General features: G+C 45.8%; 1 protein-coding gene across 1 annotated transcript; it reads left to right on the top strand.

The window, feature by feature from the left end:
• The first annotated feature begins 370 nt into the window (after positions 1-370).
• On the top strand, positions 371-20,726 carry SOCS6 (suppressor of cytokine signaling 6). The gene is made up of 2 exons (XM_069730983.1): positions 371-501; positions 18,640-20,726. The coding sequence occupies exon 2, from the start codon at positions 18,764-18,766 to the stop codon at positions 20,366-20,368; it is 1,605 nt and encodes a 534-aa protein (XP_069587084.1). The 5' UTR covers positions 371-501; positions 18,640-18,763; the 3' UTR covers positions 20,369-20,726.
• The last annotated feature ends 3,257 nt before the right edge of the window (positions 20,727-23,983 follow it).

Here is a 23,983-nt window from a genome sequence, read left to right as displayed (position 1 = left end):
CCTGCAGGCACCTGGGACCACTTGCCTATCCCTGTCAGTCCTGCAGGCACCTGGGACCAGTTGCTATTTTGGGATTGGATTAACACTTTAACTTCTGCTTTGGAATGCAGTTTTGCTAAACCTGCCCAGTTTTCAATGGATTTACAGCAAAATTTCTCCTCAAGAGAAATTAACATAGGATAGAAAAAGATAATAATCCATAAGTGAGCAGAGTCCAGGCCCGCGCTCCATCCCACACACAGTGCACATTTCCTACCACTTTCCTCCTCACTCCTCTGCTCTGCTCTTTCAGCCTCTGCATGTGTTTCAATAAAGTTGCAATTGTTCGTTTCCCATCCTGCCGCGGGGGTCGCTGGGAGTTGTAGTCTTTGTCTCGCAGTCCTGCTCCTCCTCTCATGGCCGGCTCTGTGGGGCCGCACGGAGCAGCGGACTGGGTTGGTGACGAAGGCTGGAGAAGGCCGGGTACGAAGAGGCACAATACTCCGTGTGGCCGGTCATGAGGTGAGGAAGGAGCCGGCGCCGGGGAAGTTTTCGCTGGGCGCCTTGTTGTGGGGTAGGCCGAGGAGGGGACGCTGCATGGGAGAGGCCCGGAGAGAAGGCTTTGTGATGGCCCGGGGCAGTGCGGCTGTGTGCTCCACACACTGCCGGTGTACTGTGAGTGCCAGCTGTCAGGGGCAGCCAGATCCTGGGCACAGCTCCTGCCTCTGCTCCCTTGTCCTCCCCACTTGTTGATCTACTACTTTCTTGTAGTAATGTGTAGGAGCCTTGTCCTGAACCTAAAGGGGCATCAGTGATTGGCGCCCGGTGTAAAGAGACAGTCTGGCATCAGTGATTGGTGCCCGGTGTAAAGGGACAGTCTGGCATCAGTGATTGGTGCCCGGTGTAAAGGGACAGTCTGGCATCAGTGATTGGTGCCCGGTGTAAAGAGACAGTCTGGCATCAGTGATTGGTGCCCGGTGTAAAGAGACAGTCTGGCATCAGTGATTGGTGCCCGGTGTAAAGAGACAGTCTGGCATCAGTGATTGGTGCCCGGTGTAAAGAGACAGTCTGGCATCAGTGATTGGTGCCCAGTGTAAAGGGACAGTCTGGCATCAGTGATTGGTGCCCAGTGTAAAGAGACAGTTTGGCATCAGTGATTGGTGCCCGGTGTAAAGAGACAGTCTGGCATCAGTGATTGGTGCCTGGTGTAAAGGGACAGTCTGGCATCAGTGATTGGTGCCCGGTGTAAAGGGACAGTCTGGCATCAGTGATTGGTGCCCGGTGTAAAGGGGACAGTCTGGCATCAGTGATTGGTGCCTGGTGTAAAGGGACAGTCTGGCATCAGTGATTGGTGCCCGGTGTAAAGGGACAGTCTGGCATCAGTGATTGGTGCCCGGTGTAAAGGGACAGTCTGGCATCAGTGATTGGTGCCCGGTGTAAAGGGACAGTCTGGCATCAGTGATTGGTGCCCGGTGTAAAGAGACAGTCTGGCATCAGTGATTGGTGCCCGGTGTAAAGAGACAGTCTGGCATCAGTGATTGGTGCCCGGTGTAAAGAGACAGTCTGGCATCAGTGATTGGTGCCCGGTGTAAAGAGACAGTCTGGCATCAGTGATTGGTGCCCAGTGTAAAGGGACAGTCTGGCATCAGTGATTGGTGCCCAGTGTAAAGAGACAGTTTGGCATCAGTGATTGGTGCCCGGTGTAAAGGGACAGTCTGGCATCAGTGATTGGTGCCTGGTGTAAAGGGACAGTCTGGCATCAGTGATTGGCGCTTGGTGTAAAGGGACAGTCTGGCATCAGTGATTGGTGCCTGGTGTAAAGGGACAGTCTGGCATCAGTGATTGGTGCCCGGTGTAAAGGGGACAGTCTGGCATCAGTGATTGGCGCCCGGTGTAAAGAGACAGTTTGGCATCAGTGATTGGCGCTTGGTGTAATGGGACAGTCTGGCATCAGTGATTGGTGCCCGGTGTAAAGAGACAGTCTGGCATCAGTGATTGGCGCTTGGTGTAATGGGACAGTCTGGCATCAGTGATTGGTGCCCGGTGTAAAGAGACAGTCTGGCATCAGTGATTGGCGCTTGGTGTAATGGGACAGTCTGGCATCAGTGATTGGTGCCCGGTGTAAAGAGACAGTTTGGCATCAGTGATTGGCGCTTGGTGTAATGGGACAGTCTGGCATCAGTGATTGGCGCCCGGTGTAAAGAGACAGTTTGGCATCAGTGATTGGCGCTTGGTGTAAAGGGACAGTCTGGCATCAGTGATTGGCGCCCGGTGTAAAGAGACAGTCTGGCATCAGTGATTGGCGCTTGGTGTAAAGGGACAGTCTGGCATCAGTGATTGGTGCCCGGTGTAAAGAGACAGTCTGGCATCAGTGATTGGTGCCCGGTGTAAAGGGACAGTCTGGCATCAGTGATTGGCGCCCGGTGTAAAGAGACAGTCTGGCATCAGTGATTGGCGCTTGGTGTAATGGGACAGTCTGGCATCAGTGATTGGCGCCCGGTGTAAAGAGACAGTCTGGCATCAGTGATTGGTGCCCGGTGTAAAGAGACAGTCTGGCATCAGTGATTGGCGCTTGGTGTAATGGGACAGTCTGGCATCAGTGATTGGTGCCCGGTGTAAAGAGACAGTCTGGCATCAGTGATTGGCGCTTGGTGTAATGGGACAGTCTGGCATCAGTGATTGGCGCCCGGTGTAAAGAGACAGTCTGGCATCAGTGATTGGCGCTTGGTGTAATGGGACAGTCTGGCATCAGTGATTGGTGCCCGGTGTAAAGAGACAGTCTGGCATCAGTGATTGGCGCTTGGTGTAATGGGACAGTCTGGCATCAGTGATTGGCGCCCGGTGTAAAGAGACAGTCTGGCATCAGTGATTGGCGCTTGGTGTAATGGGACAGTCTGGCATCAGTGATTGGCGCCTGGTGTAAAGAGACAGTCTGGCATCAGTGATTGGCGCTTGGTGTAATGGGACAGTCTGGCATCAGTGATTGGCGCCTGGTGTAAAGAGACAGTCTGGCATCAGTGATTGGCGCTTGGTGTAATGGGACAGTCTGGCATCAGTGATTGGCGCCCGGTGTAAAGAGACAGTCTGGCATCAGTGATTGGCGCTTGGTGTAATGGGACAGTCTGGCATCAGTGATTGGCGCCTGGTGTAAAGGTTTCTGCCAATCGTGGTTACAATTTCTGTTGAAGAAACGGTTAAAAAAAATAAGTTTTCTCATCTCGCCTTCAAAACCAGACCTGAGAGCAGCGTCCGTCGCTGAGGATTGTAAGGTAACCTCTCGCCAGATTTTCCTTCTATGACCTGTATGCTCCACCTTGCAGACTTCAGAATACTATTACTGTAAACTTTCTAAGGTCAATACCGCCCTGCAAACCTATGAACATGCGTGGATTGTCCCTCGTCGTCCGCTGATTGGTGCTGGGCACCTCCTCTGCCCCTCACCATCTTTCCAGCCTTGGTGGATGTGGCTGGCATCTATGTCATCCACAGTCTGTTGAACCCTTGCACCTGCACAGTGGGGGACAAGAGGTGCGCAGGAACAGCATGTATGGATGATGTCACTCATAATCGTGGTTGGAGAGACTGCGACAGGCGAGGCGCCAAGCACAGTCCGGAGATGCCCACCGGACCACAGATTGTCCTGCAACATGAGATAGTAGTAGAAAGCATTTTCTTACGTAAATGCGGCAGCTGTAGAGGTTCTATTAACCCCTTAGTGACAGCCAATTTGGTACTTAATGTTAGTGGTAACATTTCTTCGATATTACTTGCGATTATTTATGAAAAAAACGGAAATATGGCGAAAATTTTTAAAATTTTGCAATTTTCAAACTTTGTATTTTTATGCCCTTAAATCAGAGAGATATGTCACGAAAAATAGTTAATAAATAACATTTCCCACATGTCTACTTTACATCAGCACAATTTTGGAGACAAAATTTTTTTTTGTTAGGGAGTTATAAGGGTTAAAAGTTGACCAGCAATTTCTCATTTTTACAACACCATTTTTTTTTTTAGGGACCACATCACATTTGAAGTCATTTTGAGGGTTCTATATGATAGAAAATAATGAAGTGTGACACCATTCTAAAAACTACACCCCTCAAGGTTCTCAAAACCACATTCAAGAAGTTTATTAACCCTTTACGTGCTTCACAGGAACTGAAACAATGTGGAAGGAAAAAATGAACATTTAACTTTTTTTTGCAAACATCTTAATTCAGAACCATTTTTTTTATTTTCACAAGTGTAAAAACAGAAATGCACCCATAAATTTTGTTATTCAATTTCTCCTGAATACGCCAATACCCCATATGTGGGGGTAAACCACAGTTTGGGCGCACCGCAGAACTTAGAAGTGAAGGAGCGCCGTTTTACTTTTTCAATGTAGAATTGGCTGGAATTGAGATTGGACACCATGTCGCGTTTGGAGAGCCCCTGATGTGCCTAAACAGTGGAAACCCCCCACAAGTGACACCATTTTGGAAACTAGACCCCTTAAGGAACTTATCTAGATGTGCGGTGAGCACTTTGAACCCCCATGTGCTTCACAGAAGTTTATAATGTAGAGCCATGAAAAAAAAAATCACATTTTTTCTACAAAAATGATCTTTTTGCCTACAAATTTTTATTTTCACAAGGGTAACAGGAGAAATTAGACCACAAAAGTTGTTGTGCAGTTTCTCCTGAGTACGCTGATACCCCATATGTGGGGGTAAACCACTGTTAGGGCGCACCGCAGAGCTTGGAAGAGAAGGAGTGCCGTTTTACTTTTTCAATGTAGAATTGGCTGGAATTGAGATTGGACACCATGTCGCGTTTGGAGAGCCCCTGATGTGCCTAAACAGTGGAAACCCCCCACAAGTGACACCATTTTGGAAACTAGACCCCTTAAGGAACTTATCTAGATGTGTGGTGAGCACTTTGAATGCCCAAGTGCTTCACAGAAGTTTATAATGCAGAGTCATAAAAAAAAAATATATATATATTTCTCTAGTAACCTTCCACGACGGCATACGGAGGTTGCCTCTTTGCCCTAATGGGGAACAGGAAATGGAGAGGTTAAAAGGCCCTCCCACCTCCCTCTCACCAGTGTCTTTCCTGTTCCCCATGGGACAGGAGAGGTTTACTTCGTATGCAGTGGTGGCCGGTAACTACTGCTATGCAGGCTCTGCCTAAAAATTATAACCGGGCAGCATGGGGTCGTTTTCTTACCTCCCCTTCCCGCTTATGCTGCTCCCGTCGCGCCGCGCTGCGGTGTCCTCGGGACCTGGTCCTAGCCTTCCCGCGCCCCCGTGAGGGCAAAGCAGGCTAGTGTTCCTATCCGGAGTCCTCCTGGAGCTCTCCGGTGTCGTCTCCTCCACATGCCGCTGGCAACCCGGAAGTGATCGCGCGCGTCACTTCCGGTCTTCTCTGGGCGCCTAGAGGCACTTCCGCCGGCGGCATCTCGTGCAGGACGGCGTCCTCCACCCTGGGCCATGGAGGGGAGGAGGAATTCCAATCGCTGGGGGCTGGGACATGCCTTAGAGCATAAAACCTGCCAGAAGACGTCGCAGGTAAGACTATCCTATCATGGAGAGCAGTACCTGCCCTGCACTTGCAGAGCCCAGCGCTGCCCCTGCCACAGTAAGTGTTGCAGGGACAAGGGGTCCTTAGATGGTATTTTTGGGATATTACTATTAGCATGACTCTCTCTCCCCTCTCATTGCAGGGAGAAAAGTCTACCCCCAAAACTACTACAAAAAAGAAGTGTGCCATCTGTAACGTTAAGCTGCCACCAACTTGGGAGAAAAAACTCTGCAAGACCTGTACTGACAAGATTGTCAGGGCAGAACAACCTTCTTTATTAGAAGAAATACGCTCCTTGGTCAAACAAGAGGTGCAATCCTCCCTAGCGGCCTTTACCCCCCCACCCCCACAGCCACCCTCCCCAGCTAAAAAAAGGAAAATCCAGGAGGAGGATTCTGAATCCGAATCAGACCTCTCCTATGCCTCATCCTCGGGTAGACGGGAGGAACCTACGTCCCCTATAACCTCTGAAGTTCGGAAATACCTTTTCTCTTCAGAATGGGTTGAGGATTTAGTAGCTGCTGTACGCAGTACTATGGGGCTGGAGGAAGAGCCAGAACCACAGTCCATACAGGACCAGATGTTTGGCGGTATATCCAAGGGTAAACGGGTGGGGTTCCCGATCCACTCAAATATATCTGATATGATCGATCAGGAGTGGGAACTTCCTGAAAAACGTCTCAGTACTCCATCTGAGATGAAGCATAGATTCCCCTTAGAAGGAGATCTGACTAAATGGGATGTTCCGAAAGTTGATTCACAGGTGGCAAGAGTGGCTAAAAGAACGGCTCTTCCATTCGAAGACTCGTCTCAATTGAAAGACCCGATGGACAGAAAAATTGAAAGTCTGTTAAAAAAATCGTGGGAAACCTCCTCGGTAGCCCTCAAAGCCAACATTGCTTCAACCTGCGTGGCTAGAGCACTTTTTCGTTGGTTAGGTGAACTAGAATCTCATATATCCCAAGGTACATCTAGGGCTGAATTATTGGAATCACTACCCAGTCTCCTTAGAGCCACGGGTTTCCTAGCAGACTCTTCTATGGAAACCATCAGAATTGCTGCCAGGTCATTAGTACAGACCAATTCGGCTAGAAGGGCTCTTTGGTTAAAAATGTGGTCTGGTGACATCACCTCCAAGGCTAAATTATGCGCCTTACCATTTAAAGGTAATTATGTCTTCGGACCTTCCCTGGATGACATCTTGGAGAAGGCAACCGATAAAAAGAAAGCCCTCCCAGAGCAAAAAACTCCCAAAAAGAAGTTTTTTTCGTCCCTTTCAGGGCCAAACCTCTCAGAGAGGGAAAGGCAAGTCTGGGAGATGGAGTTACCCGAAGGGAGGCGGGAGAAACATCCTTATCCCTCAGCAACAGCAGCAGCAGTCTCAACAAGAGAAGCGGTGACTTCGACCCGGTGGGGGGGAGACTCTCAGATTTTATTCCCCAGTGGCAAAAAATTACCAATTGCTCCTGGGTCCTCAAGGTCATCGAAGAGGGTCTTCTAATAGAACTCATCTCCTCTCCCCCACGGGGTCTAAAAATCACCTCCCTTCCCTCCATGAAAGACCAGTCCACTCTAGAGTCGGGTCTCAGGACCCTGAAGATGTCAAATGTGATATCACAGGTTCCGGAATCAGAGAAGGATCGGGGACACTACTCTCGTCTATTTCTGGTTCCCAAACCATCGGGCGAGTCCCGTATTATTATAAATCTGAAGGGCCTCAACCGGCATGTCAAATACCGGAAATTCAAGATGGAATCAGTGAAAAATGCGATTCCCTTGATAAGCCCGCACTCCTACATGGCCACTATCGATTTGAAAGATGCTTACTTTCACATCCCCATTCATCAGAGGCATCGCCAATATCTCAAGTTTGCAGTGCAGAAGGGACATATGATAGAACACTATCAGTTCAACGTCCTTCCATTTGGGATCTCCTCTGCTCCAAGAGTTTTTTCCAAAGTAATGGGGGAAGTAGTCTCCTTCATCCGGAGGCAAGGCGTCTGTATAGTGCCATATCTAGACGACCTTTTATTAGTGGCTCCCACCAAACAATCTCTGGAGTCTCATGTATCAAAGACCCTCGATATTCTGACATCTCTGGGATGGGTGCCGAATGTAGAGAAATCTCACCTACGACCCTCCAAATGCAGAAAATTCCTGGGAGTTCTTCTGGACTCTGCAAGACAAATGTCCTTCCTCCCTTTGGAACATCGTCTAACTCTACTATCAAAAGTCAAGATGTTCAGAGACACCAGATCTCCTACAATCAGAGAAGGCATGTCTCTACTAGGATCGATGACAGCTTGCATCCAATCGGTACCCTGGGCCCAAGCCCATTCCAGGATTCTTCAGGCACATATCCTACAGAATTGGAATGGTCAGCCCAGTTCTTTGAACAGGAGACTATACACACCGGGCTGTGTCAAGGCCTCTCTGGCATGGTGGATGACTCCGAAAAATTTACAAAAAGGAGTCAGTTGGTCTCAGATTCCTCTGACTACGGTCACAACAGATGCCAGCAAAAGAGGCTGGGGGGCCATGATAAATCACACACCTCTCCAAGGGCTCTGGGATCAATCGACGAGCAGAAAATCATCCAACTACAGAGAGCTAAAAGCTGTAGAGGAAGCCCTCCTGATGGGGGGTCATCTTATCAAGGGACATCATGTCCGAATATATTCAGACAATGTGACCACGGTGGCTCACATCAGACATCAGGGCAGTTCAAAAAACAACAACCTGAAGAAACTATCTGCCAGAATATGTTCCTGGGCAGAAAGACATCTGTTATCCCTGACAGCAGTTCACCTGAAAGGCTCATCCAACACTCAGGCGGATTATCTAAGCCGTCAGGACATTCACCCTGGGGAATGGGGTTTGAGCAACCAAAGTTTCGAAATGCTGGTGGACAAATGGGGTCTTCCAGAAATCGACCTTTTTGCATCTCGGCAAAATGCGAAAGTCGAAGCATTCTTCTCCCTAAACCCCAGAGACGGCTCCAGAGGAGTGGATGCATTGGCCCAGGAATGGAATTTTCGACTGGCATATGCGTTTCCACCAATTCCGTTATTGGCAAAGGTCTTGCAGAAGATTCGGGAAGAACGTACACCAACTATATTGGTAGCTCCTTTGTGGCCAAAGAGGAGTTGGTACAACCTGATTGTGGAATTACAAGTGGATGGGCCATTCCAGTTTCCGATGGAAGAAAATCTTCTCTCTCAAGGACCAATACATCTCCTAGACGTCCACAAATGGAATCTGGCGGCATGGCTACTGAAGCCCAGGTGTTGAGAGCCAAAGGACTATCAGAAGCAGTGGTTTCCACACTTCAAAAATCAAGGAAACCGGTGACCATTGCTATATATAATAAAATCTGGAAGAAATTTTCATCCTTTTGTCTTCCCGAAGTACCAGATCCTCTTAATCCAAATCTGTCGCAAATTCTAGATTTTTTACAAAAAGGCCTAGAAATAGGCCTCAGGCCGAGTACCCTAAAAGTACAAGTTTCCGCACTCAGTTCAATATTTGACCAGGATCTGGCAAATCATCGCTGGATTAAGAGGTTCATGACATCAGCCTCTAGGATGAATCCTAAAAAACAAATAACAGTACCTTTATGGGACCTGAACCTGGTATTACAAGGACTTACAGGTGCACCCTTTGAACCATTATCCTCCTGCTCGCAGAAAAATCTGATTTATAAAACAATTTTTCTAGTGGCCATTACCTCAGCAAGGAGGGTAGGAGAATTACAGGCTCTCTCAATGAGAGAACCATACTTGTCTATCCGTGATGACTCTATAATACTGCGCCTTGACCCCTCCTTTCTTCCAAAGGTCGTATCAGATTTCCACCGCTCTCAGGAAATCATTTTACCTTCTTTTTGCCAGAATCCAACAAATCCAAAAGAAGAGAAATTTCATACTCTGGATGTCAGACGCATTGTATTATTTTACCTAGAGCAGACCAGCTCGTACAGAATTGATCAGAATCTGTTTGTCCATCCATCAGGACAAAATAAAGGAAAGAAAGTAGCAAAAAGCACTATTGCCAACTGGATAAAGAAAGCAATAGCAGAAGCATATCTCGCCCAAGATAAAACTCCTCCAGTAGGAATCAAGGCTCATTCGACTAGATCAACCTCAGTCTCTTGGGCAGAAAGAGCAGGTGCATCAACAGAGCAAATCTGCAGGGCAGCCACGTGGTCTTCGTTGCATACTTTCGCCAGACATTACAGACTAGACGTAATGTCCAACAAGGATTTAGTCTTCGGCCGGAAAGTTCTCCAGGCTGTTGTCCCTCCCTAGCGCCAATATTAGTTGGTATTCCTCCGTATGCCGTCGTGGAAGGTTACTAGAGAAAATAGAATTATTCTTACCGTTAATTCGGTTTCTAGGAACCTTCCACGACGGCGCTAGTTCCCTCCCTATATACTCCTGGATTAAAATCTGGGATTTAAGGTAAACCGGTGCTATGGTTTTCAGTTATAAGTCACTGGTGAGGGGGAGGTGGGAGGGCCTTTTAACCTCTCCATTTCCTGTTCCCCATTAGGGCAAAGAGGCAACCTCCGTATGCCGTCGTGGAAGGTTCCTAGAAACCGAATTAACGGTAAGAATAATTCTATTTTTTCCACAAAAAGGATTTTGTAGCCCCCAAGTTTTTATTTTCACAAGGGTAACAAGAGAAATTGGACCCCAGAAGTTGTTGTCCAATTTATCCCGAGTATGCTGATGCCCCATATGTGGGGGTAACCCACTGTTTGGGCGCACGGCAGAGCTCAGAAGGGAAGGAGCACCATTTGACTTTTTGAGCGCAAAATTGGCTGTCGTGTTTGGAGACCCCCTGATGTACCTAAACAGTGGAAACCCCCCAACACACCCCTAACCCTAATCCCAACCTGATCCATAATCCTAATCACTAACCCTAACCATAATCACAACCCTTACCCCAAAACAACCCTAATGTCAACCCTAACCATAACCCTAATCAAAACCCTAAATCCAACACACCCCTAATCCTAATCTCAACCCTAACCTCAAACCTAACCCTAATCCCAATACACCCCTAATCACAACCCTAACCTTAACCCTAATCCCAAGCGTAACCCTAATACCAGCCCTAATCCAAACCCTAACCCTAATCCCAACTCTAACCCTAACTTTAGCCCCAACCCTAACCCTAGCCCTAAGGCTACTTTCACACTTGCGTCGTTTGGCATCCGTCGCAATCCGTCGTTTTGGACAAGAAACGGATCCTGCAAATGTGCCCGCAGGATGCGTTTTTTGCCCATAGACTTGTATTGCCGACGGATCGTGACGGATGGCCACACGTCGCGTCCGTCGTGCACTGGATCAGTGTTTTGGCGGACCGTCAGCACAAAAAAATGTTCAATGTAACTTTTTTTATACGTCGCATCCGCAATTTCTGACCGCGCATGCGTGGCCGTAACTCCGCCCCTCCTCCCCAGGACAGATTGGGCAGCGGATGCGTTGAAAAACTACATCCGCTGCCCACGTTGTGCACAATTTTCACAACGTGCGTCGGTATGTCGGGCCGATGCATTGCGACGGCCCCGTACCGACGTAAGTGTGAAAGAAGCCTAACCCTAAATTTAGCGCCAACCCTAACCCTAAATTTAGCCCTACCCCTATCCCTACCCCTATCCCTACCCCTATCCCTACCCCTATCCCTACCCCTATCCCTACCCCTACCCCTATCCCTATCCCTATCCCTACCCCTATCCCTACCCCTATCCCTACCCCTACCCCTATCCCTATCCCTACCCCTATCCCTACCCCTATCCCTACCCCTATCCCTACCCCTAGCCCTAACCCTAGCCCTAACCCTACCCCTAACCCTAATTTTAGCCCCAACTGCTCTTCTCCTGCCGGCCGGCAGATGAACACAGATGGCGGGCGCACTGCGCATGTGCCCACCATTTTCTTTTCCCCAGAAGATGCCGGCGGCCAGGAGGAGCAGCAGGAGGACCCAGGGACACCGGTAAGTATAATAGGGTCCCCGAATCCCCCTATTTCTCTGTCCTCTGATGTGCGATCACATTAGCCGTTAATTAACGGCGCTGTGGTTTAAGTACCCTTAGCGGCCGCCGTTAAAAGGCGTATCGGCGGTCGCTAAGGGGTTAAAGAAAGTGTAATGGTTACAGTTTATATAGAGAAAACCTAGTAACAGGTTCCCTTTATGTTCTTTTTACATGATGTGATTGTACAAACAAGAACTGAAGCGCATGAATGGACTTGGGTAATGTTCACACAGCATTCTACCTTCAGAGGCTACATACATCTAAACCCCTGCCAAACGGGTTTGGGCGTATGTACTGATGGGGTCGTGGAAAGTAATGATGCAGTAGAAGTCACTGTTTGCTCCCTCCGTTTTGCAGAGCTACAGACCTTAACCCACAGATGGAGAGACTGTACGTGTAAGGTAAAGCGTGGTGTGAACATCCTCTTACATCTAGTCCCGTTCACTTGCTGTAATGTAGCCTTGTTCTCTTTAAATGCAGTTTACTGGCCCATATGAAAAGATCCGTAAAGGGAACCTGTCAGCAGGATTGTGCTGGGTAACCTACAGACAGTGTCAGGCCGGCGCCGTTAGGCTGTGTGCACACGTTGCATTTTTTTTGCGTTTTTTTTCGCATTTTTTCCCAATAAAAACGCTATAAAACTGCAAAAAAACGCATACAATAAGCATCCCATCATTTAGAATGAATTCCGCATGGTTTGTGCACATGATGCGTTTTTTTCCGCGAAAGAAACGCATCGCGGCAAAAAACGCAACATGTTCATTAATTTTCCGTTTTTTTTTGCGGATTTCCCACTCCAAAATGCATTGGGAAGTGTCCGGAAAAAAACGCGGCAAAAACGTGTCAAAACCGCGGCAAAAACGCATGCGGGTTTCTTGCGGATTTCTTGCAGAAAATGTCCGGAATTCTCAGGAGTTTTCTGCAAGAAATCCTGAACGTGTGCACATAGCCTTACACTGATTACAATGATACCTTGGGTGATGAAATCCATCTTGTGGTTGTGTAATCTTTATTCGTAGTTTTCAGTTAATGAGATTCTCATGTTTCGGTGGGGGTCTTTATGTGGTGCTTTGGGGCGGCAGGCTTCATGTGGCGCTCCGCTTAAATATGCATCCTTATGGGCTTATGACAGGTCACTGGTCCCTCACTGACCTGTCCCCTGTTTTACATAATGCATATAACAGTGTTGATACTACTGTTGATAATCTTGATATGTAATATTGTTAATAATGCCTATAATATTGTGGTTATTGTGAGGCTGGGGAAAAAAATGACATCCATAAAATGTGCAGAGTCGCCTGCTCAGTAGCATCTATCTCTTACTGATAGATGCTGCTGCGCAACTGCCACCATTTTGCTGGATGTAATTTTTTTTTTTCTAAGCTTCACAATAGCCAGAATATTATAGGCATTATTAACAATATTACATATCAAGATTATCAACAGTAACATCAACACTATTATATGCATTATGTAAAATAGGGGACTGATCAGTGACCTCAGGGCTGGTTTTAGACAAAGTGGAGCTCTGGGCAAAAGTTTAAAGTGGGGCCCCAAATGCTCACACATTGCACCATCACACAGAAACATTTTGCTTGTGTTCACATGCGCTGAGTTCAGGGGGTAAAACAAGCATGATCGACAATGTTGAAGTTGTTTGACACTTATTCCCAAGTTTATTTACAGCGGCTGAGGAAGAATAATGGGAACAGATAGTCCTCAATACAGCATAATGCATATTGCATTATGTATAATGCACTCCCCATTGTCCTTGATAGAGTATACTGCAGCCCCCCCTCATAGAGTATACTGCAGCCCCCCTCATAGAGTATACTGCAGCCCCCCTCATAGAGTATAATGCAGTCCTTTTCATAGTATAGTGCAGCCCCAGCACACACACACACAGTGTAGTGCAGCACACACATATACAGACCCACACCTAATACTTCTCCTCCTTGTTCCCAACGATGCTGCAGGCTCTTGCTCCTGTCTCAGCAGCTCTATTGCTGGCACAGCGTGGCGCACGATGATATTACATTATTGTGCGTCAGCTGAGTCACAAGCAGAGCTGGAGTGATGGAAGAGGGAGCATCAGCTGACACTCTTTTCCATCAGTGCTTTCAACTGTATCAGCGTCTACTCGTATGATGCTTATAAGTTCAATAGGGGGGTGCGGTGCCGGGTCCCTCTTGCGGGCCTCATAGTGGCCGCGTGTTGTGCTGCTATTAGTGGCACTCCACTGGCTGGGGGCCCCTGGAAGAGCGGGAACCTTAGGCAGGTGCCTGGTCTGCTTGCCCCTGATGCCGTCCCTGAGTGACCTGTGGTGCTCTCCTGAAGAAAGAAAATGACACAATCCCTTAAATGAGCAGTTAAGGCCGTTGTGATTTAGCGCTGTTGCTTTCAGCTGTAGCATGTGAATTTGGCCTACTGGCCTACTTGTGTGCACACTGTAAAGCGCTGCGGAATATGTTGGCGCTATATAAATAAAGATATTATTATTATGCAGCTGCGGAGCCGAACAGCTGATCAGCCGGAGCGATCCAGGAAGCCGGGTTCCCTCTGCAGCTTATTTGGTAAGCGCTATAGCTGACCCGATCACATTCGCTCATCTCTAGTCATTAGTGTTGAGCACAAGTGCTCGCTACTCCAGTTTGCATCGGGTGCTCGGCTATGCACTAAGTATCGCGGGTGCTCGAGTGACATGCTCAAGTCCCTGCACCGCATGTTTTGCGGCTGTTAGATAACCGTAAAAAAAAAAACAGCACTCCGTGCTTATCCGAGCACTAGCCGTCAGACAGAAATTTAATTTTAAATCAAACTTTTTATTTTGTGATCGCAATTATTCACCGATCACATGACGGGACCGTAAAAAAAAAAAAAAAGTACCCTTAACTGCCGCTGTTAAAAGACATATCGGCAGTCGTTAAGGGGTTAGTAGGCGAGTTACTAGGTCGATTTCCCCACAGGTGGACACGGAGTGATCTGTAATGGATTGTTCACTGCACATAGGTTGCCATTCCTCTCGGAAGCGCAGATCCTGATTTGCAAACTAAAAAGATAATTCCATCGAATGAACAAAGGTTTTGCTCGTTCATTGGGTGATCGGCTGCCTGTTCAGACTGCAGGATCCTTACATAGTATTCCTTGGAACCCTTGTTTCACAATAATCTTGTGGAGTGAATTAACCTTTAGTGGCTTTAAGGGGTTGGTGGCAGTAATGTCTTATCTTTCAGAAGGTTGTCCTGCTTTAGTGTAATTATGAGGACGGTCCCTATCTCCATGCTGCAGGATGTGGTAGTTTTCTCATTCCTGTGCTAATTGCTTGTTCCCTGCCTATCATTCTCCGGTTTATTCTTTATCTGTGGGCAATAAATTACCTTACATACCGGCATACAGCCATGTTAATTACATGTCAGGCTTCGGGACAGAAGAACTGTGCTTGGCAACGGTTACCACTCATGATTCATCCTCTCTAATCACAAGACTTTGAAGCCTTCCTCCCATCATTTACATGCCCCGGAGACCACTTCCAAACATTTGAGACTACTGGTGGGTTCCTATGTTCTCTCCTGGTTTGTATTGTATGTTACCTCATCCACACTGCTGGACTGGGAAATCTTCAGCCTGTCCAAACAGTTTAAAAATTGCTTTCCGCTAAATGTCCTATGTAAATTTATATGCGTCTGAAACTGTTTATCCAAGAAGTATCTTTTCTCCTTGTGGAGAGTGACATGTTAAGCATGTCGAGGTGAGGAGACTTAAAGCCGCAATGCTCCTCTGGGAAATATGCAAATTGTCTCTTCAGAGAGGAAGAGGACTAGAACTCTAGTGCCACCTATTGGAAATAGCAGTTTGGATTGCTACTTATTATAGGTGGCACTAGAGTTCTAGTCCTCTTCCTCTCTGAAGAGACAATTTGAAACCGTTTAGAAATGTAGTTAGAAGGCTAACATAGACCGTAGAGTTGAGTGCTCAGCAGCGGGGAACCTCACTCTGGTCTATGGCCATCCCTGGTCCACTGTTTGCCTGCACGTTTCCACAGTGGGACTAAGGAAGTGAGCCAGCGAATTTACGGTTAGCACGGCGGCCTCTATAGCTATGTATGTAATTACATGAAGTGTCCTATATACACCTTTAGAAATAGTGCAGCTTCTGAATCATTAACTTGTCCGACTAAACAATGTCTCTCGCGCTGTAGAGCATTTTTTTTCTCCTATCCAGTTGCCAATGTTTTGTCTCCAGTGCCGAAAGTACCAGTGTATAAAAGTGAAATGATGTACAGGTCCTTCTCAAAAAATTAGCATATAGTGTTAAATTTCATTATTTACCATAATGTAATGATTACAATTAAACTTTCATATATTATAGATCATTATCCACCAACTGAAATTTGTCAGGTCTTTTATTGTTTTAATACTGATGATTTTGGCATACAACTCCTGATAACCCAAAAAACCTGTCTCAATAAATTAGCATATCAAGAAAAGGTTCTCTAAACGACCTATTACCCTAATCTTCTGAATCAACTAATTAACTCTAAACACATGCAAAAGATACCTGAGGCTTTTATAAACTCCCTGCCTGGTTCATTACTCAAAACCCCCATCATGGGTAAGACTAGCGACCTGACAGATGTCAAGAAGGCCATCATTGACACCCTCAAGCAAGAGGGTAAGACCCAGAAAGAAATTTCTCAACAAATAGGCTGTTCCCAGAGTGCTGTATCAAGGCACCTCAATGGTAAGTCTGTTGGAAGGAAACAATGTGGCAGAAAACGCTGTACAACGAGAAGAGGAGACCGGACCCTGAGGAAGATTGTGGAGAAGGACCGATTCGAGACCTTGGGGAACCTGAGGAAGCAGTGGACTGAGTCTGGTGTGGAAACATCCAGAGCCACCGTGCACAGGCGTGTGCAGGAAATGGGCTACAAGTGCCGCATTCCCCAGGTAAAGCCACTTTTGAACCATAAACAGCGGCAGAGGCGCCTGACCTGGGCTACAGAGAAGCAGCACTGCACTGTTGCTAAGTGGTCCCAAGTACTTTTTTCTGATGAAAGCAAATTTTGCATGTCATTCGGAAATCAAGGTGCCAGAGTCTGGAGGAAGACTGGGGAGAAGGAAATGCCAAAATGCCTGAAGTCCAGTGTCAAGTACCCACAGTCAGTGATGGTGTGGGGTGCCATGTCAGCTGCTGGTGTTGGTCCACTGTGTTTCATCAAGGGCAGGGTCAATGCAGCTAGCTATCAGGAGATTTTGGAGCACTTCATGCTTCCATCCGCTGAAATGCTTTATGGAGATGAAGATTTCATTTTTCAGCACGACCTGGCACCTGCTCACAGTGCCAAAACCACTGGTAAATGGTTTACTGACCATGGTATTACTGTGCTCAATTGGCCTGCCAACTCTCCTGACCTGAACCCCATAGAGAATCTGTGGGATATTGTGAAGAGAAAGTTGAGAGACGCAAGACCCAACACTCTGGATGAACTTAAGGCCGCTATTGAAGCATCCTGGGCCTCCATAACATCTCAGCAGTGTCACAGGCTGATTGCCTCCATGCCACGCCGCATTGAAGCAGTCATTTCTGCCAAAGGATTCCCGACCAAGTATTGAGTGCATAACTGAACATTATTATTTGATGGTTTTTTTGTTTGTTATTAAAAAACACTTTTATTTGATTGGATGGGTGAAATATGCTAATTTATTGAGACAGGTTTTTTGGGTTATCAGGAGTTGTATGCCAAAATCATCAGTATTTAAACAATAAAAGACCTGACAAATTTCAGTTGGTGGATAATGAATCTATAATATATGAAAGTTTAATTGTAATCATTACATTATGGTAAATAATGAAATTTAACACTATATGCTAATTTTTTGAGAAGGACCTGTATATATCTGTGGTTTTGTTTTAGGTCTCATTCAGACATCGGTATTTTTACATACATGATTTTCACAGAATTCGTACCGTATTATATACTCGAGTATAAGCTGACCCGAGTATAAGCCAAGGCACCTAAATTTGCTGCAAAATACTGGGAAAACTGATTGACTAGAGTATAAGCCGGGTATGCACGGCCCACTCATCCCCATCCTGGTATGCACAGCCCCCTCATCCACATCCTGGTATACACGGCCCCCTCATCCTGGTATGCACGGTCTCCTCATCCCCCATCCTGGTATGCACGGTCTCCTCATCCCCCATCCTGGTATGCACGGCCCCCTCATCCCCATCCTGGTATGCACGGCCCCCTCATCCCCATCCTGGTATGCACGGCCCCCTCATCCCCATCCTGGTATGCACGGCCCCCTCATCCCCATCCTGGTATGCACGGCCCCCTCATTCACATCATGGTATGCACGGCTCCCTCATCCCCATCCTGGTATGCATGGCCTCCTCATCCCCCATCCTGGTCTGCATGCCCGGCATCAGAAAAACATGGAAAAAAAATAGACCATGCTACCTACCGTCCCTGCGCTCCCTCGCAGCGTCTTGTTCTGATGCCAGCATCTGCAACGGCGGGGCGATCACGTGCCCGTTGCTAAAGAGAAATGAATATTCACTGCTCTCGCAGTGAATATTCATTCCCTTAAGTAGTGGGCACACTTGATTGCCCGACCACTGCTGGAAGCCGCTGGCTGTGACTACTGTGCCTGTTATTAAAGAGAAATTAATATTCACTGTCAGTGCAGTGAATATTCATTTCTCCAACAGCAGGCACAAGCTTTCGATCTGCTGCTCTGCCGATGCCGCTCCCCCTCCGTCTTCTGGGGCCCTCACTCGAGCATAAGCCGAGGAATGCTTTTTCAGCACAAAAAAAGTGCTGAAAAACTCTGCTTATACTCGAGTATATACGGTAACTAAGTTTGATTCTTAGATTGCATAATGGCTGCCTTTGTTGTTTTGTAGCATATATCTGAGGTATCACTGCAGCTGAAGTCACTTTGGCCAGGGGGCCGCAGTATGCTCAGGACAACCTGCTGACTGTTGAGGACCTGATAAAATATTGAAAGGAAACTAATTATGTCCCTTTTTTCCCTTTGTGCTTTCAGGTGATGTCCACAGAAGCTAAATGACGCCATTTAAAAAAAGAAGTGAAGCAGTGATTGATGGCGGTGTTCTAGGGCCAATCCACTGGAGGAGTCCAACAGCAAGAGGACTTGGTCACTTGCCATAATGAAGAAAATCAGTCTGAAAACCTTTCGCAAATCTTTCAACTTGAACAAAAGCAAAGAAGAAAATGATTTTGTAATGGTACAGCAGCCTTCAATTACCAATAACTTTGTGAAAGATGACTCTATATTTGGTAGCTGCTATGGCAAAGACTTGACAGGATGTGAAATCAACAGTGAAGATGAGAAAGGTGGCAAAAATAGGCCAAAAAATGAGAGCCTAATGGGGACATTAAAGAGGCGCCTTTCAGCAAAGCAGAAGCAAAAAGGAAAGGGAAGCACATCCGTAAACTCGGCTGAAGAAGACACATTTTCTTCATCTTCTGCACCTATTACTTTTAAAGACGTGAGATCTCAAAGGCCTTTAAGGTCAACATCCCTTCGAACTCACCACTACAGCCCAACGCCATGGCCTTTGCGTCCTACAAACTCTGAAGAGACATGTATAAAGATGGAAGTAAAAGTTAAAGCATTAGTCCATTCCACCAGTCCCAGCCCTGCGCTTAATGGGGTTCGAAAGGACTTTCATGAGCTGCAGACAGATAATGTTTATCAGGAACAAGTTAACGCTTTGAAAAGTACAGAGTCTCATAATGGAGATCTCCACCTGCATATTAATGAACATGTGCCTGTAGTTATAGGACTTATGCCTCAGGACTATATTCAGTATACTGTGCCTTTAGATGAGGGAATGTATCCTTTGGAAGGACCACGTACTTACTGTTTGGACAGCTCATCACCGATGGAAATTTCTGCTGTACCTTCCCACATAGGAAGTAATGGCTTTCACGAAGAGGAAAGTCAAGTTGCTCCGGATGTAGTAGTGGCTTCGGACATCTTTGTGGACCATACTGTGAATGGTCTGCTGCATAGTACCAATGGAGTTCTTTTTCAAAACTCCAGGGTAAGTCACAATGATGTTCCTCCACTGTCACCATTACTACCTCCAGTCCAGAACAGTCAAATCCAAAGGAACTTTGCAGGACTTAATAGCACAGAAGCACACATGGCGGAAAACATGCGGTGCCATTTGAATTTCGACCCAAACACTGCTCCTGGTGTGAGCCGAGTCTATGACTCTGTACAATGCAGTGGACCTATGGTAGTCACCAGTCTTACTGAGGAGCTTAAAAAACTTGCAAGACAAGGATGGTACTGGGGACCCATCACACGCTGGGAAGCAGAAGAAAAATTGGCTACTGTGCCAGATGGCTCCTTTTTGGTCCGTGACAGTTCTGATGACCGTTATCTCTTAAGCCTAAGTTTTCGTTCCCATAGTAAAACACTTCATACTAGAATCGAACATTCAAATGGCAGGTTTAGCTTTTATGAACAGCCAGATGTGGAAGGACATACATCCATAGTGGACCTTATAGAGCATTCCATCAGGGACTCGGAGAATGGAGCCTTTTGTTACTCCAGATCTCGAGTTCCCGGATCGGCTACTTATCCAGTTAGACTAACCAACCCAGTGTCCCGGTTTATGCAGGTGCGGTCTTTGCAGTACCTGTGTCGTTTTGTGATACGCCAGTATACCAGAATAGACCTGATTCAGAAACTGCCTTTGCCAAACAAAATGAAGGATTATTTACAGGAAAAGCACTACTGAACTTGTGGGAATTTTGCAATTTGCACTTTGGATCAAAAAAGAGATTTAAATACAGTTTACAAACTTTCATTGCTATATGAATATTTTGCTGCCATACTTTAGTTTTGAGAAACAAGTGTAATGCATTATTCTTTTTTTTTTTTTTTTTCCTTCATAGTAAAACCATAAAACATCTGATGTGTGAAATCACCATCTTTTCTCAACTTCCAAAATCATAATGTGAAATATTAGATTTACCTAATTTTTTTTATTTTTTGTATTTTTTTTTAGCTGCTATCCACTGTGACTATTATGCATTGAAAGCACACCTTCCATGTGTCTTTACCACCGCTGACATTAAATTGAACCTGTAGATTTGCACCTTTGTTACCTGTTTGTTTTAAAAGTAGGAACCTGCATTCTTATATATTTCCATACACACATCTAGAGCTTCAAGCGGTTGTCCAGCGGATAAACCACTCTTGTTTCATTGCAGCCATTTGGTAAATTCAAAACAGTTCATTTTTTTTTTTTCTCATTAATGTACACTCAATTCTTATCAGTTTAATTAAACACAGCTGGACTCCAATGAAGGCGTAGAACCATCTCAAGGAGGATCACAAGGAAATGGACAGCATGTGACTTCAATATGAGTGTCTGAGCAAAGGGTCTGAATACTTATGACCATGTGATATTTCAGTTTCTTTTTTAATAAATTTGCAAAAATTTCTACATTTGTTTTTTTTCAGTCAGGATGGGGTGCACAGTGTACATAATTGAGAAAAAAATGAACTTTTTTGAATTTACCAAATGGCTGCAATGCAACAAAGAGTGACAAATTTAAAGGTCTGAATACTTTCCTTTCATCCTGTTTATCTCTTATCTCTACCTCCTCATCCCCTTTTGACACACCACAAATCTTTGAGAATTGCATGGTTTTTGTTGACCTGTCTTATTCATTGATTGAAAACTCTGTTGCTCTGCTATTGTGTTGTTAGGACCAGGTAGTAGAGACCAGCTGGAGCTGGGTAGGCATCAGATCTAGGGCCTTTAACTCCTTTCTGTCCTTGGACGGAATAGTACGTCCGAGGACAGAACCCCCACTTTGATGCGGGCACCGACGGTCTACTGAAGACCTCTATGGTTGTTGATGCCGGATTGCTGTGAGCGCCACCCTGTGGTCAGTGCTAATAGCAATGCAGCAATTCAACTACATAGGAGTATGTAGCAGAGTGGATCAGGCTATGCCAGCTTCTAGCCTCCCATGGAGGCTATTGAAGCATGGCAAAAGAAGAAAAGAAAAAAAAAAAAAAGTTTAAAAAAAAAAATATGAAAAAGATAAAAAAAACAAAAAAATATTTAAATCGCCCCTTTCGCCCCATTCAAAAGAAAACTATAAAAAAAAATCAAACCTACATATATTTGGAATCGCCCGATCTATCAATTAAAAAAAGGATTAACCTGATCGCTAAACGGCGTAGCGAGAAAAAAAGAAAAAAATGGCAGTTACATTTCTTTGGTCGCAACGACATTGCATTAAAATGCAATAACGGGCGATCAAAAGAACTTATCTGCACTAGTGATGAGCGAGTATACTCGTTGCTCGGGTGGTCTCCCGAGTATTTGTGACTGCTCGGAGATTTTCCTTGCCGCAGCTGCATGATTTGCAGCTATTAACCAGCTTGATTACATGTGGGGATTCCCTAGCAACCAGGCAACACCCACATGTACTCAGGCTGGCTAGCAGCTGTAAATCATGCAGCTGGTTCAACAAAAACTAAATCTCCAAGCAGTTACAAATACTCGGAGACCACTCGAGCAACGAGTATACTCGCTCATCACTAATCTGCACCAAAGTGGTATCATTAAAAACGTCAGCTTGGCTTACAAAAAATAAGCCCTCACCCGAACCCAGATCCCTATAACTGGAGATGCTACGGGTATCGGAAAATTGCAGAATTTTTTTTTTTTCAGCAAAGTTTGAAATTTTTTTTTACCACTTAGAGAAAAAATAACCTAGACGTGTTTTGTGTCTATAAACTCATAATGACTTGGATAATTATAATGGCTGGTCATTTTTAGCATTTAGTGAACCTAGCAAAAAAGCCATAAAAAAGTGTGGGATTGCAAATTTTTTGCAGTTTCACCGCACTTGGAATTTTTTTCCCGTTTTCTAGTACACAACATGCCAAAACTAATGATGCCGTTCAAAAGTGCAACTCGTCCCACAAAAAATAAGCCCTCACATGGCCATATTGATGGAAAAATAAGTTATGGCTCTGGGAAGAAGGGGAGCCGAAAACGCAAAACCGATAAAATCTGAGGTCATTAAGGGGTTAAAAACTAAAACAAGTTTATTGAAAGTGGTCTCAGTTTACACTGCCTAAAATTGGTGTCAAACTTATTGACTTGTGTAAACTTGGGCTAAGCAGTCTAACATAACCTATTAGGCTGGTTTCAGACTTGCGTTCCTATGCGCTGCGGATGGCAGTGTACTTCCTCCTTGCTTCCTCCGTGAAGCTCCACCTACTGCCGGCTGCGTCCTGCGTTTCCCAGCGTACCGATCTTTAACATTGGGTACGCAGGGACATGCGTTGTATGCGGATGTGTCCGCATGCGGCGCTTTGAGGTGTGCGGCACCCGCATGGAAACGGAGGAAGCATGGAGGAAGTACGCTGCCCTCCGCAGCGCACAGGAACGCAAGTCTGAAACCAGCCTTAGCTGGCTTATTCTGTGTCAAATTTTTTTTTTCTTAACACCCAGTATAGTCAATTAAGCCACACTTTCCTCATAAATCTTTTTGGGGTGCGCATTTAGCATATTGAATCTCCCATTTTCTCTGGGAGAATTGGAAGTACCTGTCATTAGATACAGCGGGGGAAATAAGTATTTGATTCCTTGCTGATTTTGTACGATTGCCCACTGACAAAGACATGAACATTCATATTTTTAAGGGAAGGTTAATTTTAACATTGAGAGATAAAGTATCAAAAATAAAATCCAGAAAATCACATTTTATAAATTATATAAATTTATTTGCATTTTGCAGTGAGAAATAAGTATTTGATTTCCCTACCAGCCATTAATGTCACGTGCACACGTTGCGGAAAGTGTTGCAGATTTTTTCGGACTAATTTTGGTAAATCCGCAGGTAAACCACACTGCGGATTACCTGTGGAATTACCGTGGATTTACCAAATTTTTTCCGGATTTTGTGCGGATTGCACCTGCGGTTTTACACCTGCGGATTCCTGTTATGGAGCAGGTGTAAACCGCTGCAGAATCCGCACAAAGAATTGACATGCTGCGGAATAAACCGCTACGTTTCCGCGGACTTAGTTTTCCATAGGTTTACATGGTACTGTAAACTCAGGGAAAACTGCTGTGAATCCGCAGCGGCCAATCCGCTGCAGAACCGCAGCAAAATCCTCAATGTGTGCACATACCCTAAGGGTATGTGCACACGATGCGGATTTTGCTGCGGATCCGCAGCAGTTTCCCATGAGTTTACAGTACAATGTAAACCTATGGAAAACAAAAAACACTGTGCCCATGCTGCGGAAAAAAACGTGCGGAAACGCAGCCTTTTATTTTCCGCCGCATGTCAATTCTTTGTGCGGAATCTGCAGCGTTTTT

The sequence above is a fragment of the Ranitomeya imitator genome, chromosome 6, assembly GCF_032444005.1.
Source record: "Ranitomeya imitator isolate aRanImi1 chromosome 6, aRanImi1.pri, whole genome shotgun sequence".
Classification (NCBI taxonomy): Eukaryota; Metazoa; Chordata; class Amphibia; order Anura; family Dendrobatidae; genus Ranitomeya; species Ranitomeya imitator.
This window is presented reverse-complemented; position numbering and strand designations above follow the sequence as displayed.

What these genes read in the sequence shown, in the direction of transcription:
- SOCS6 (XM_069730983.1), top strand. Translation starts at nt 18,764, where the DNA reads ATGAAGAAAATCAGTCTGAAAACCTTTCGCAAATCTTTCAACTTGAAC.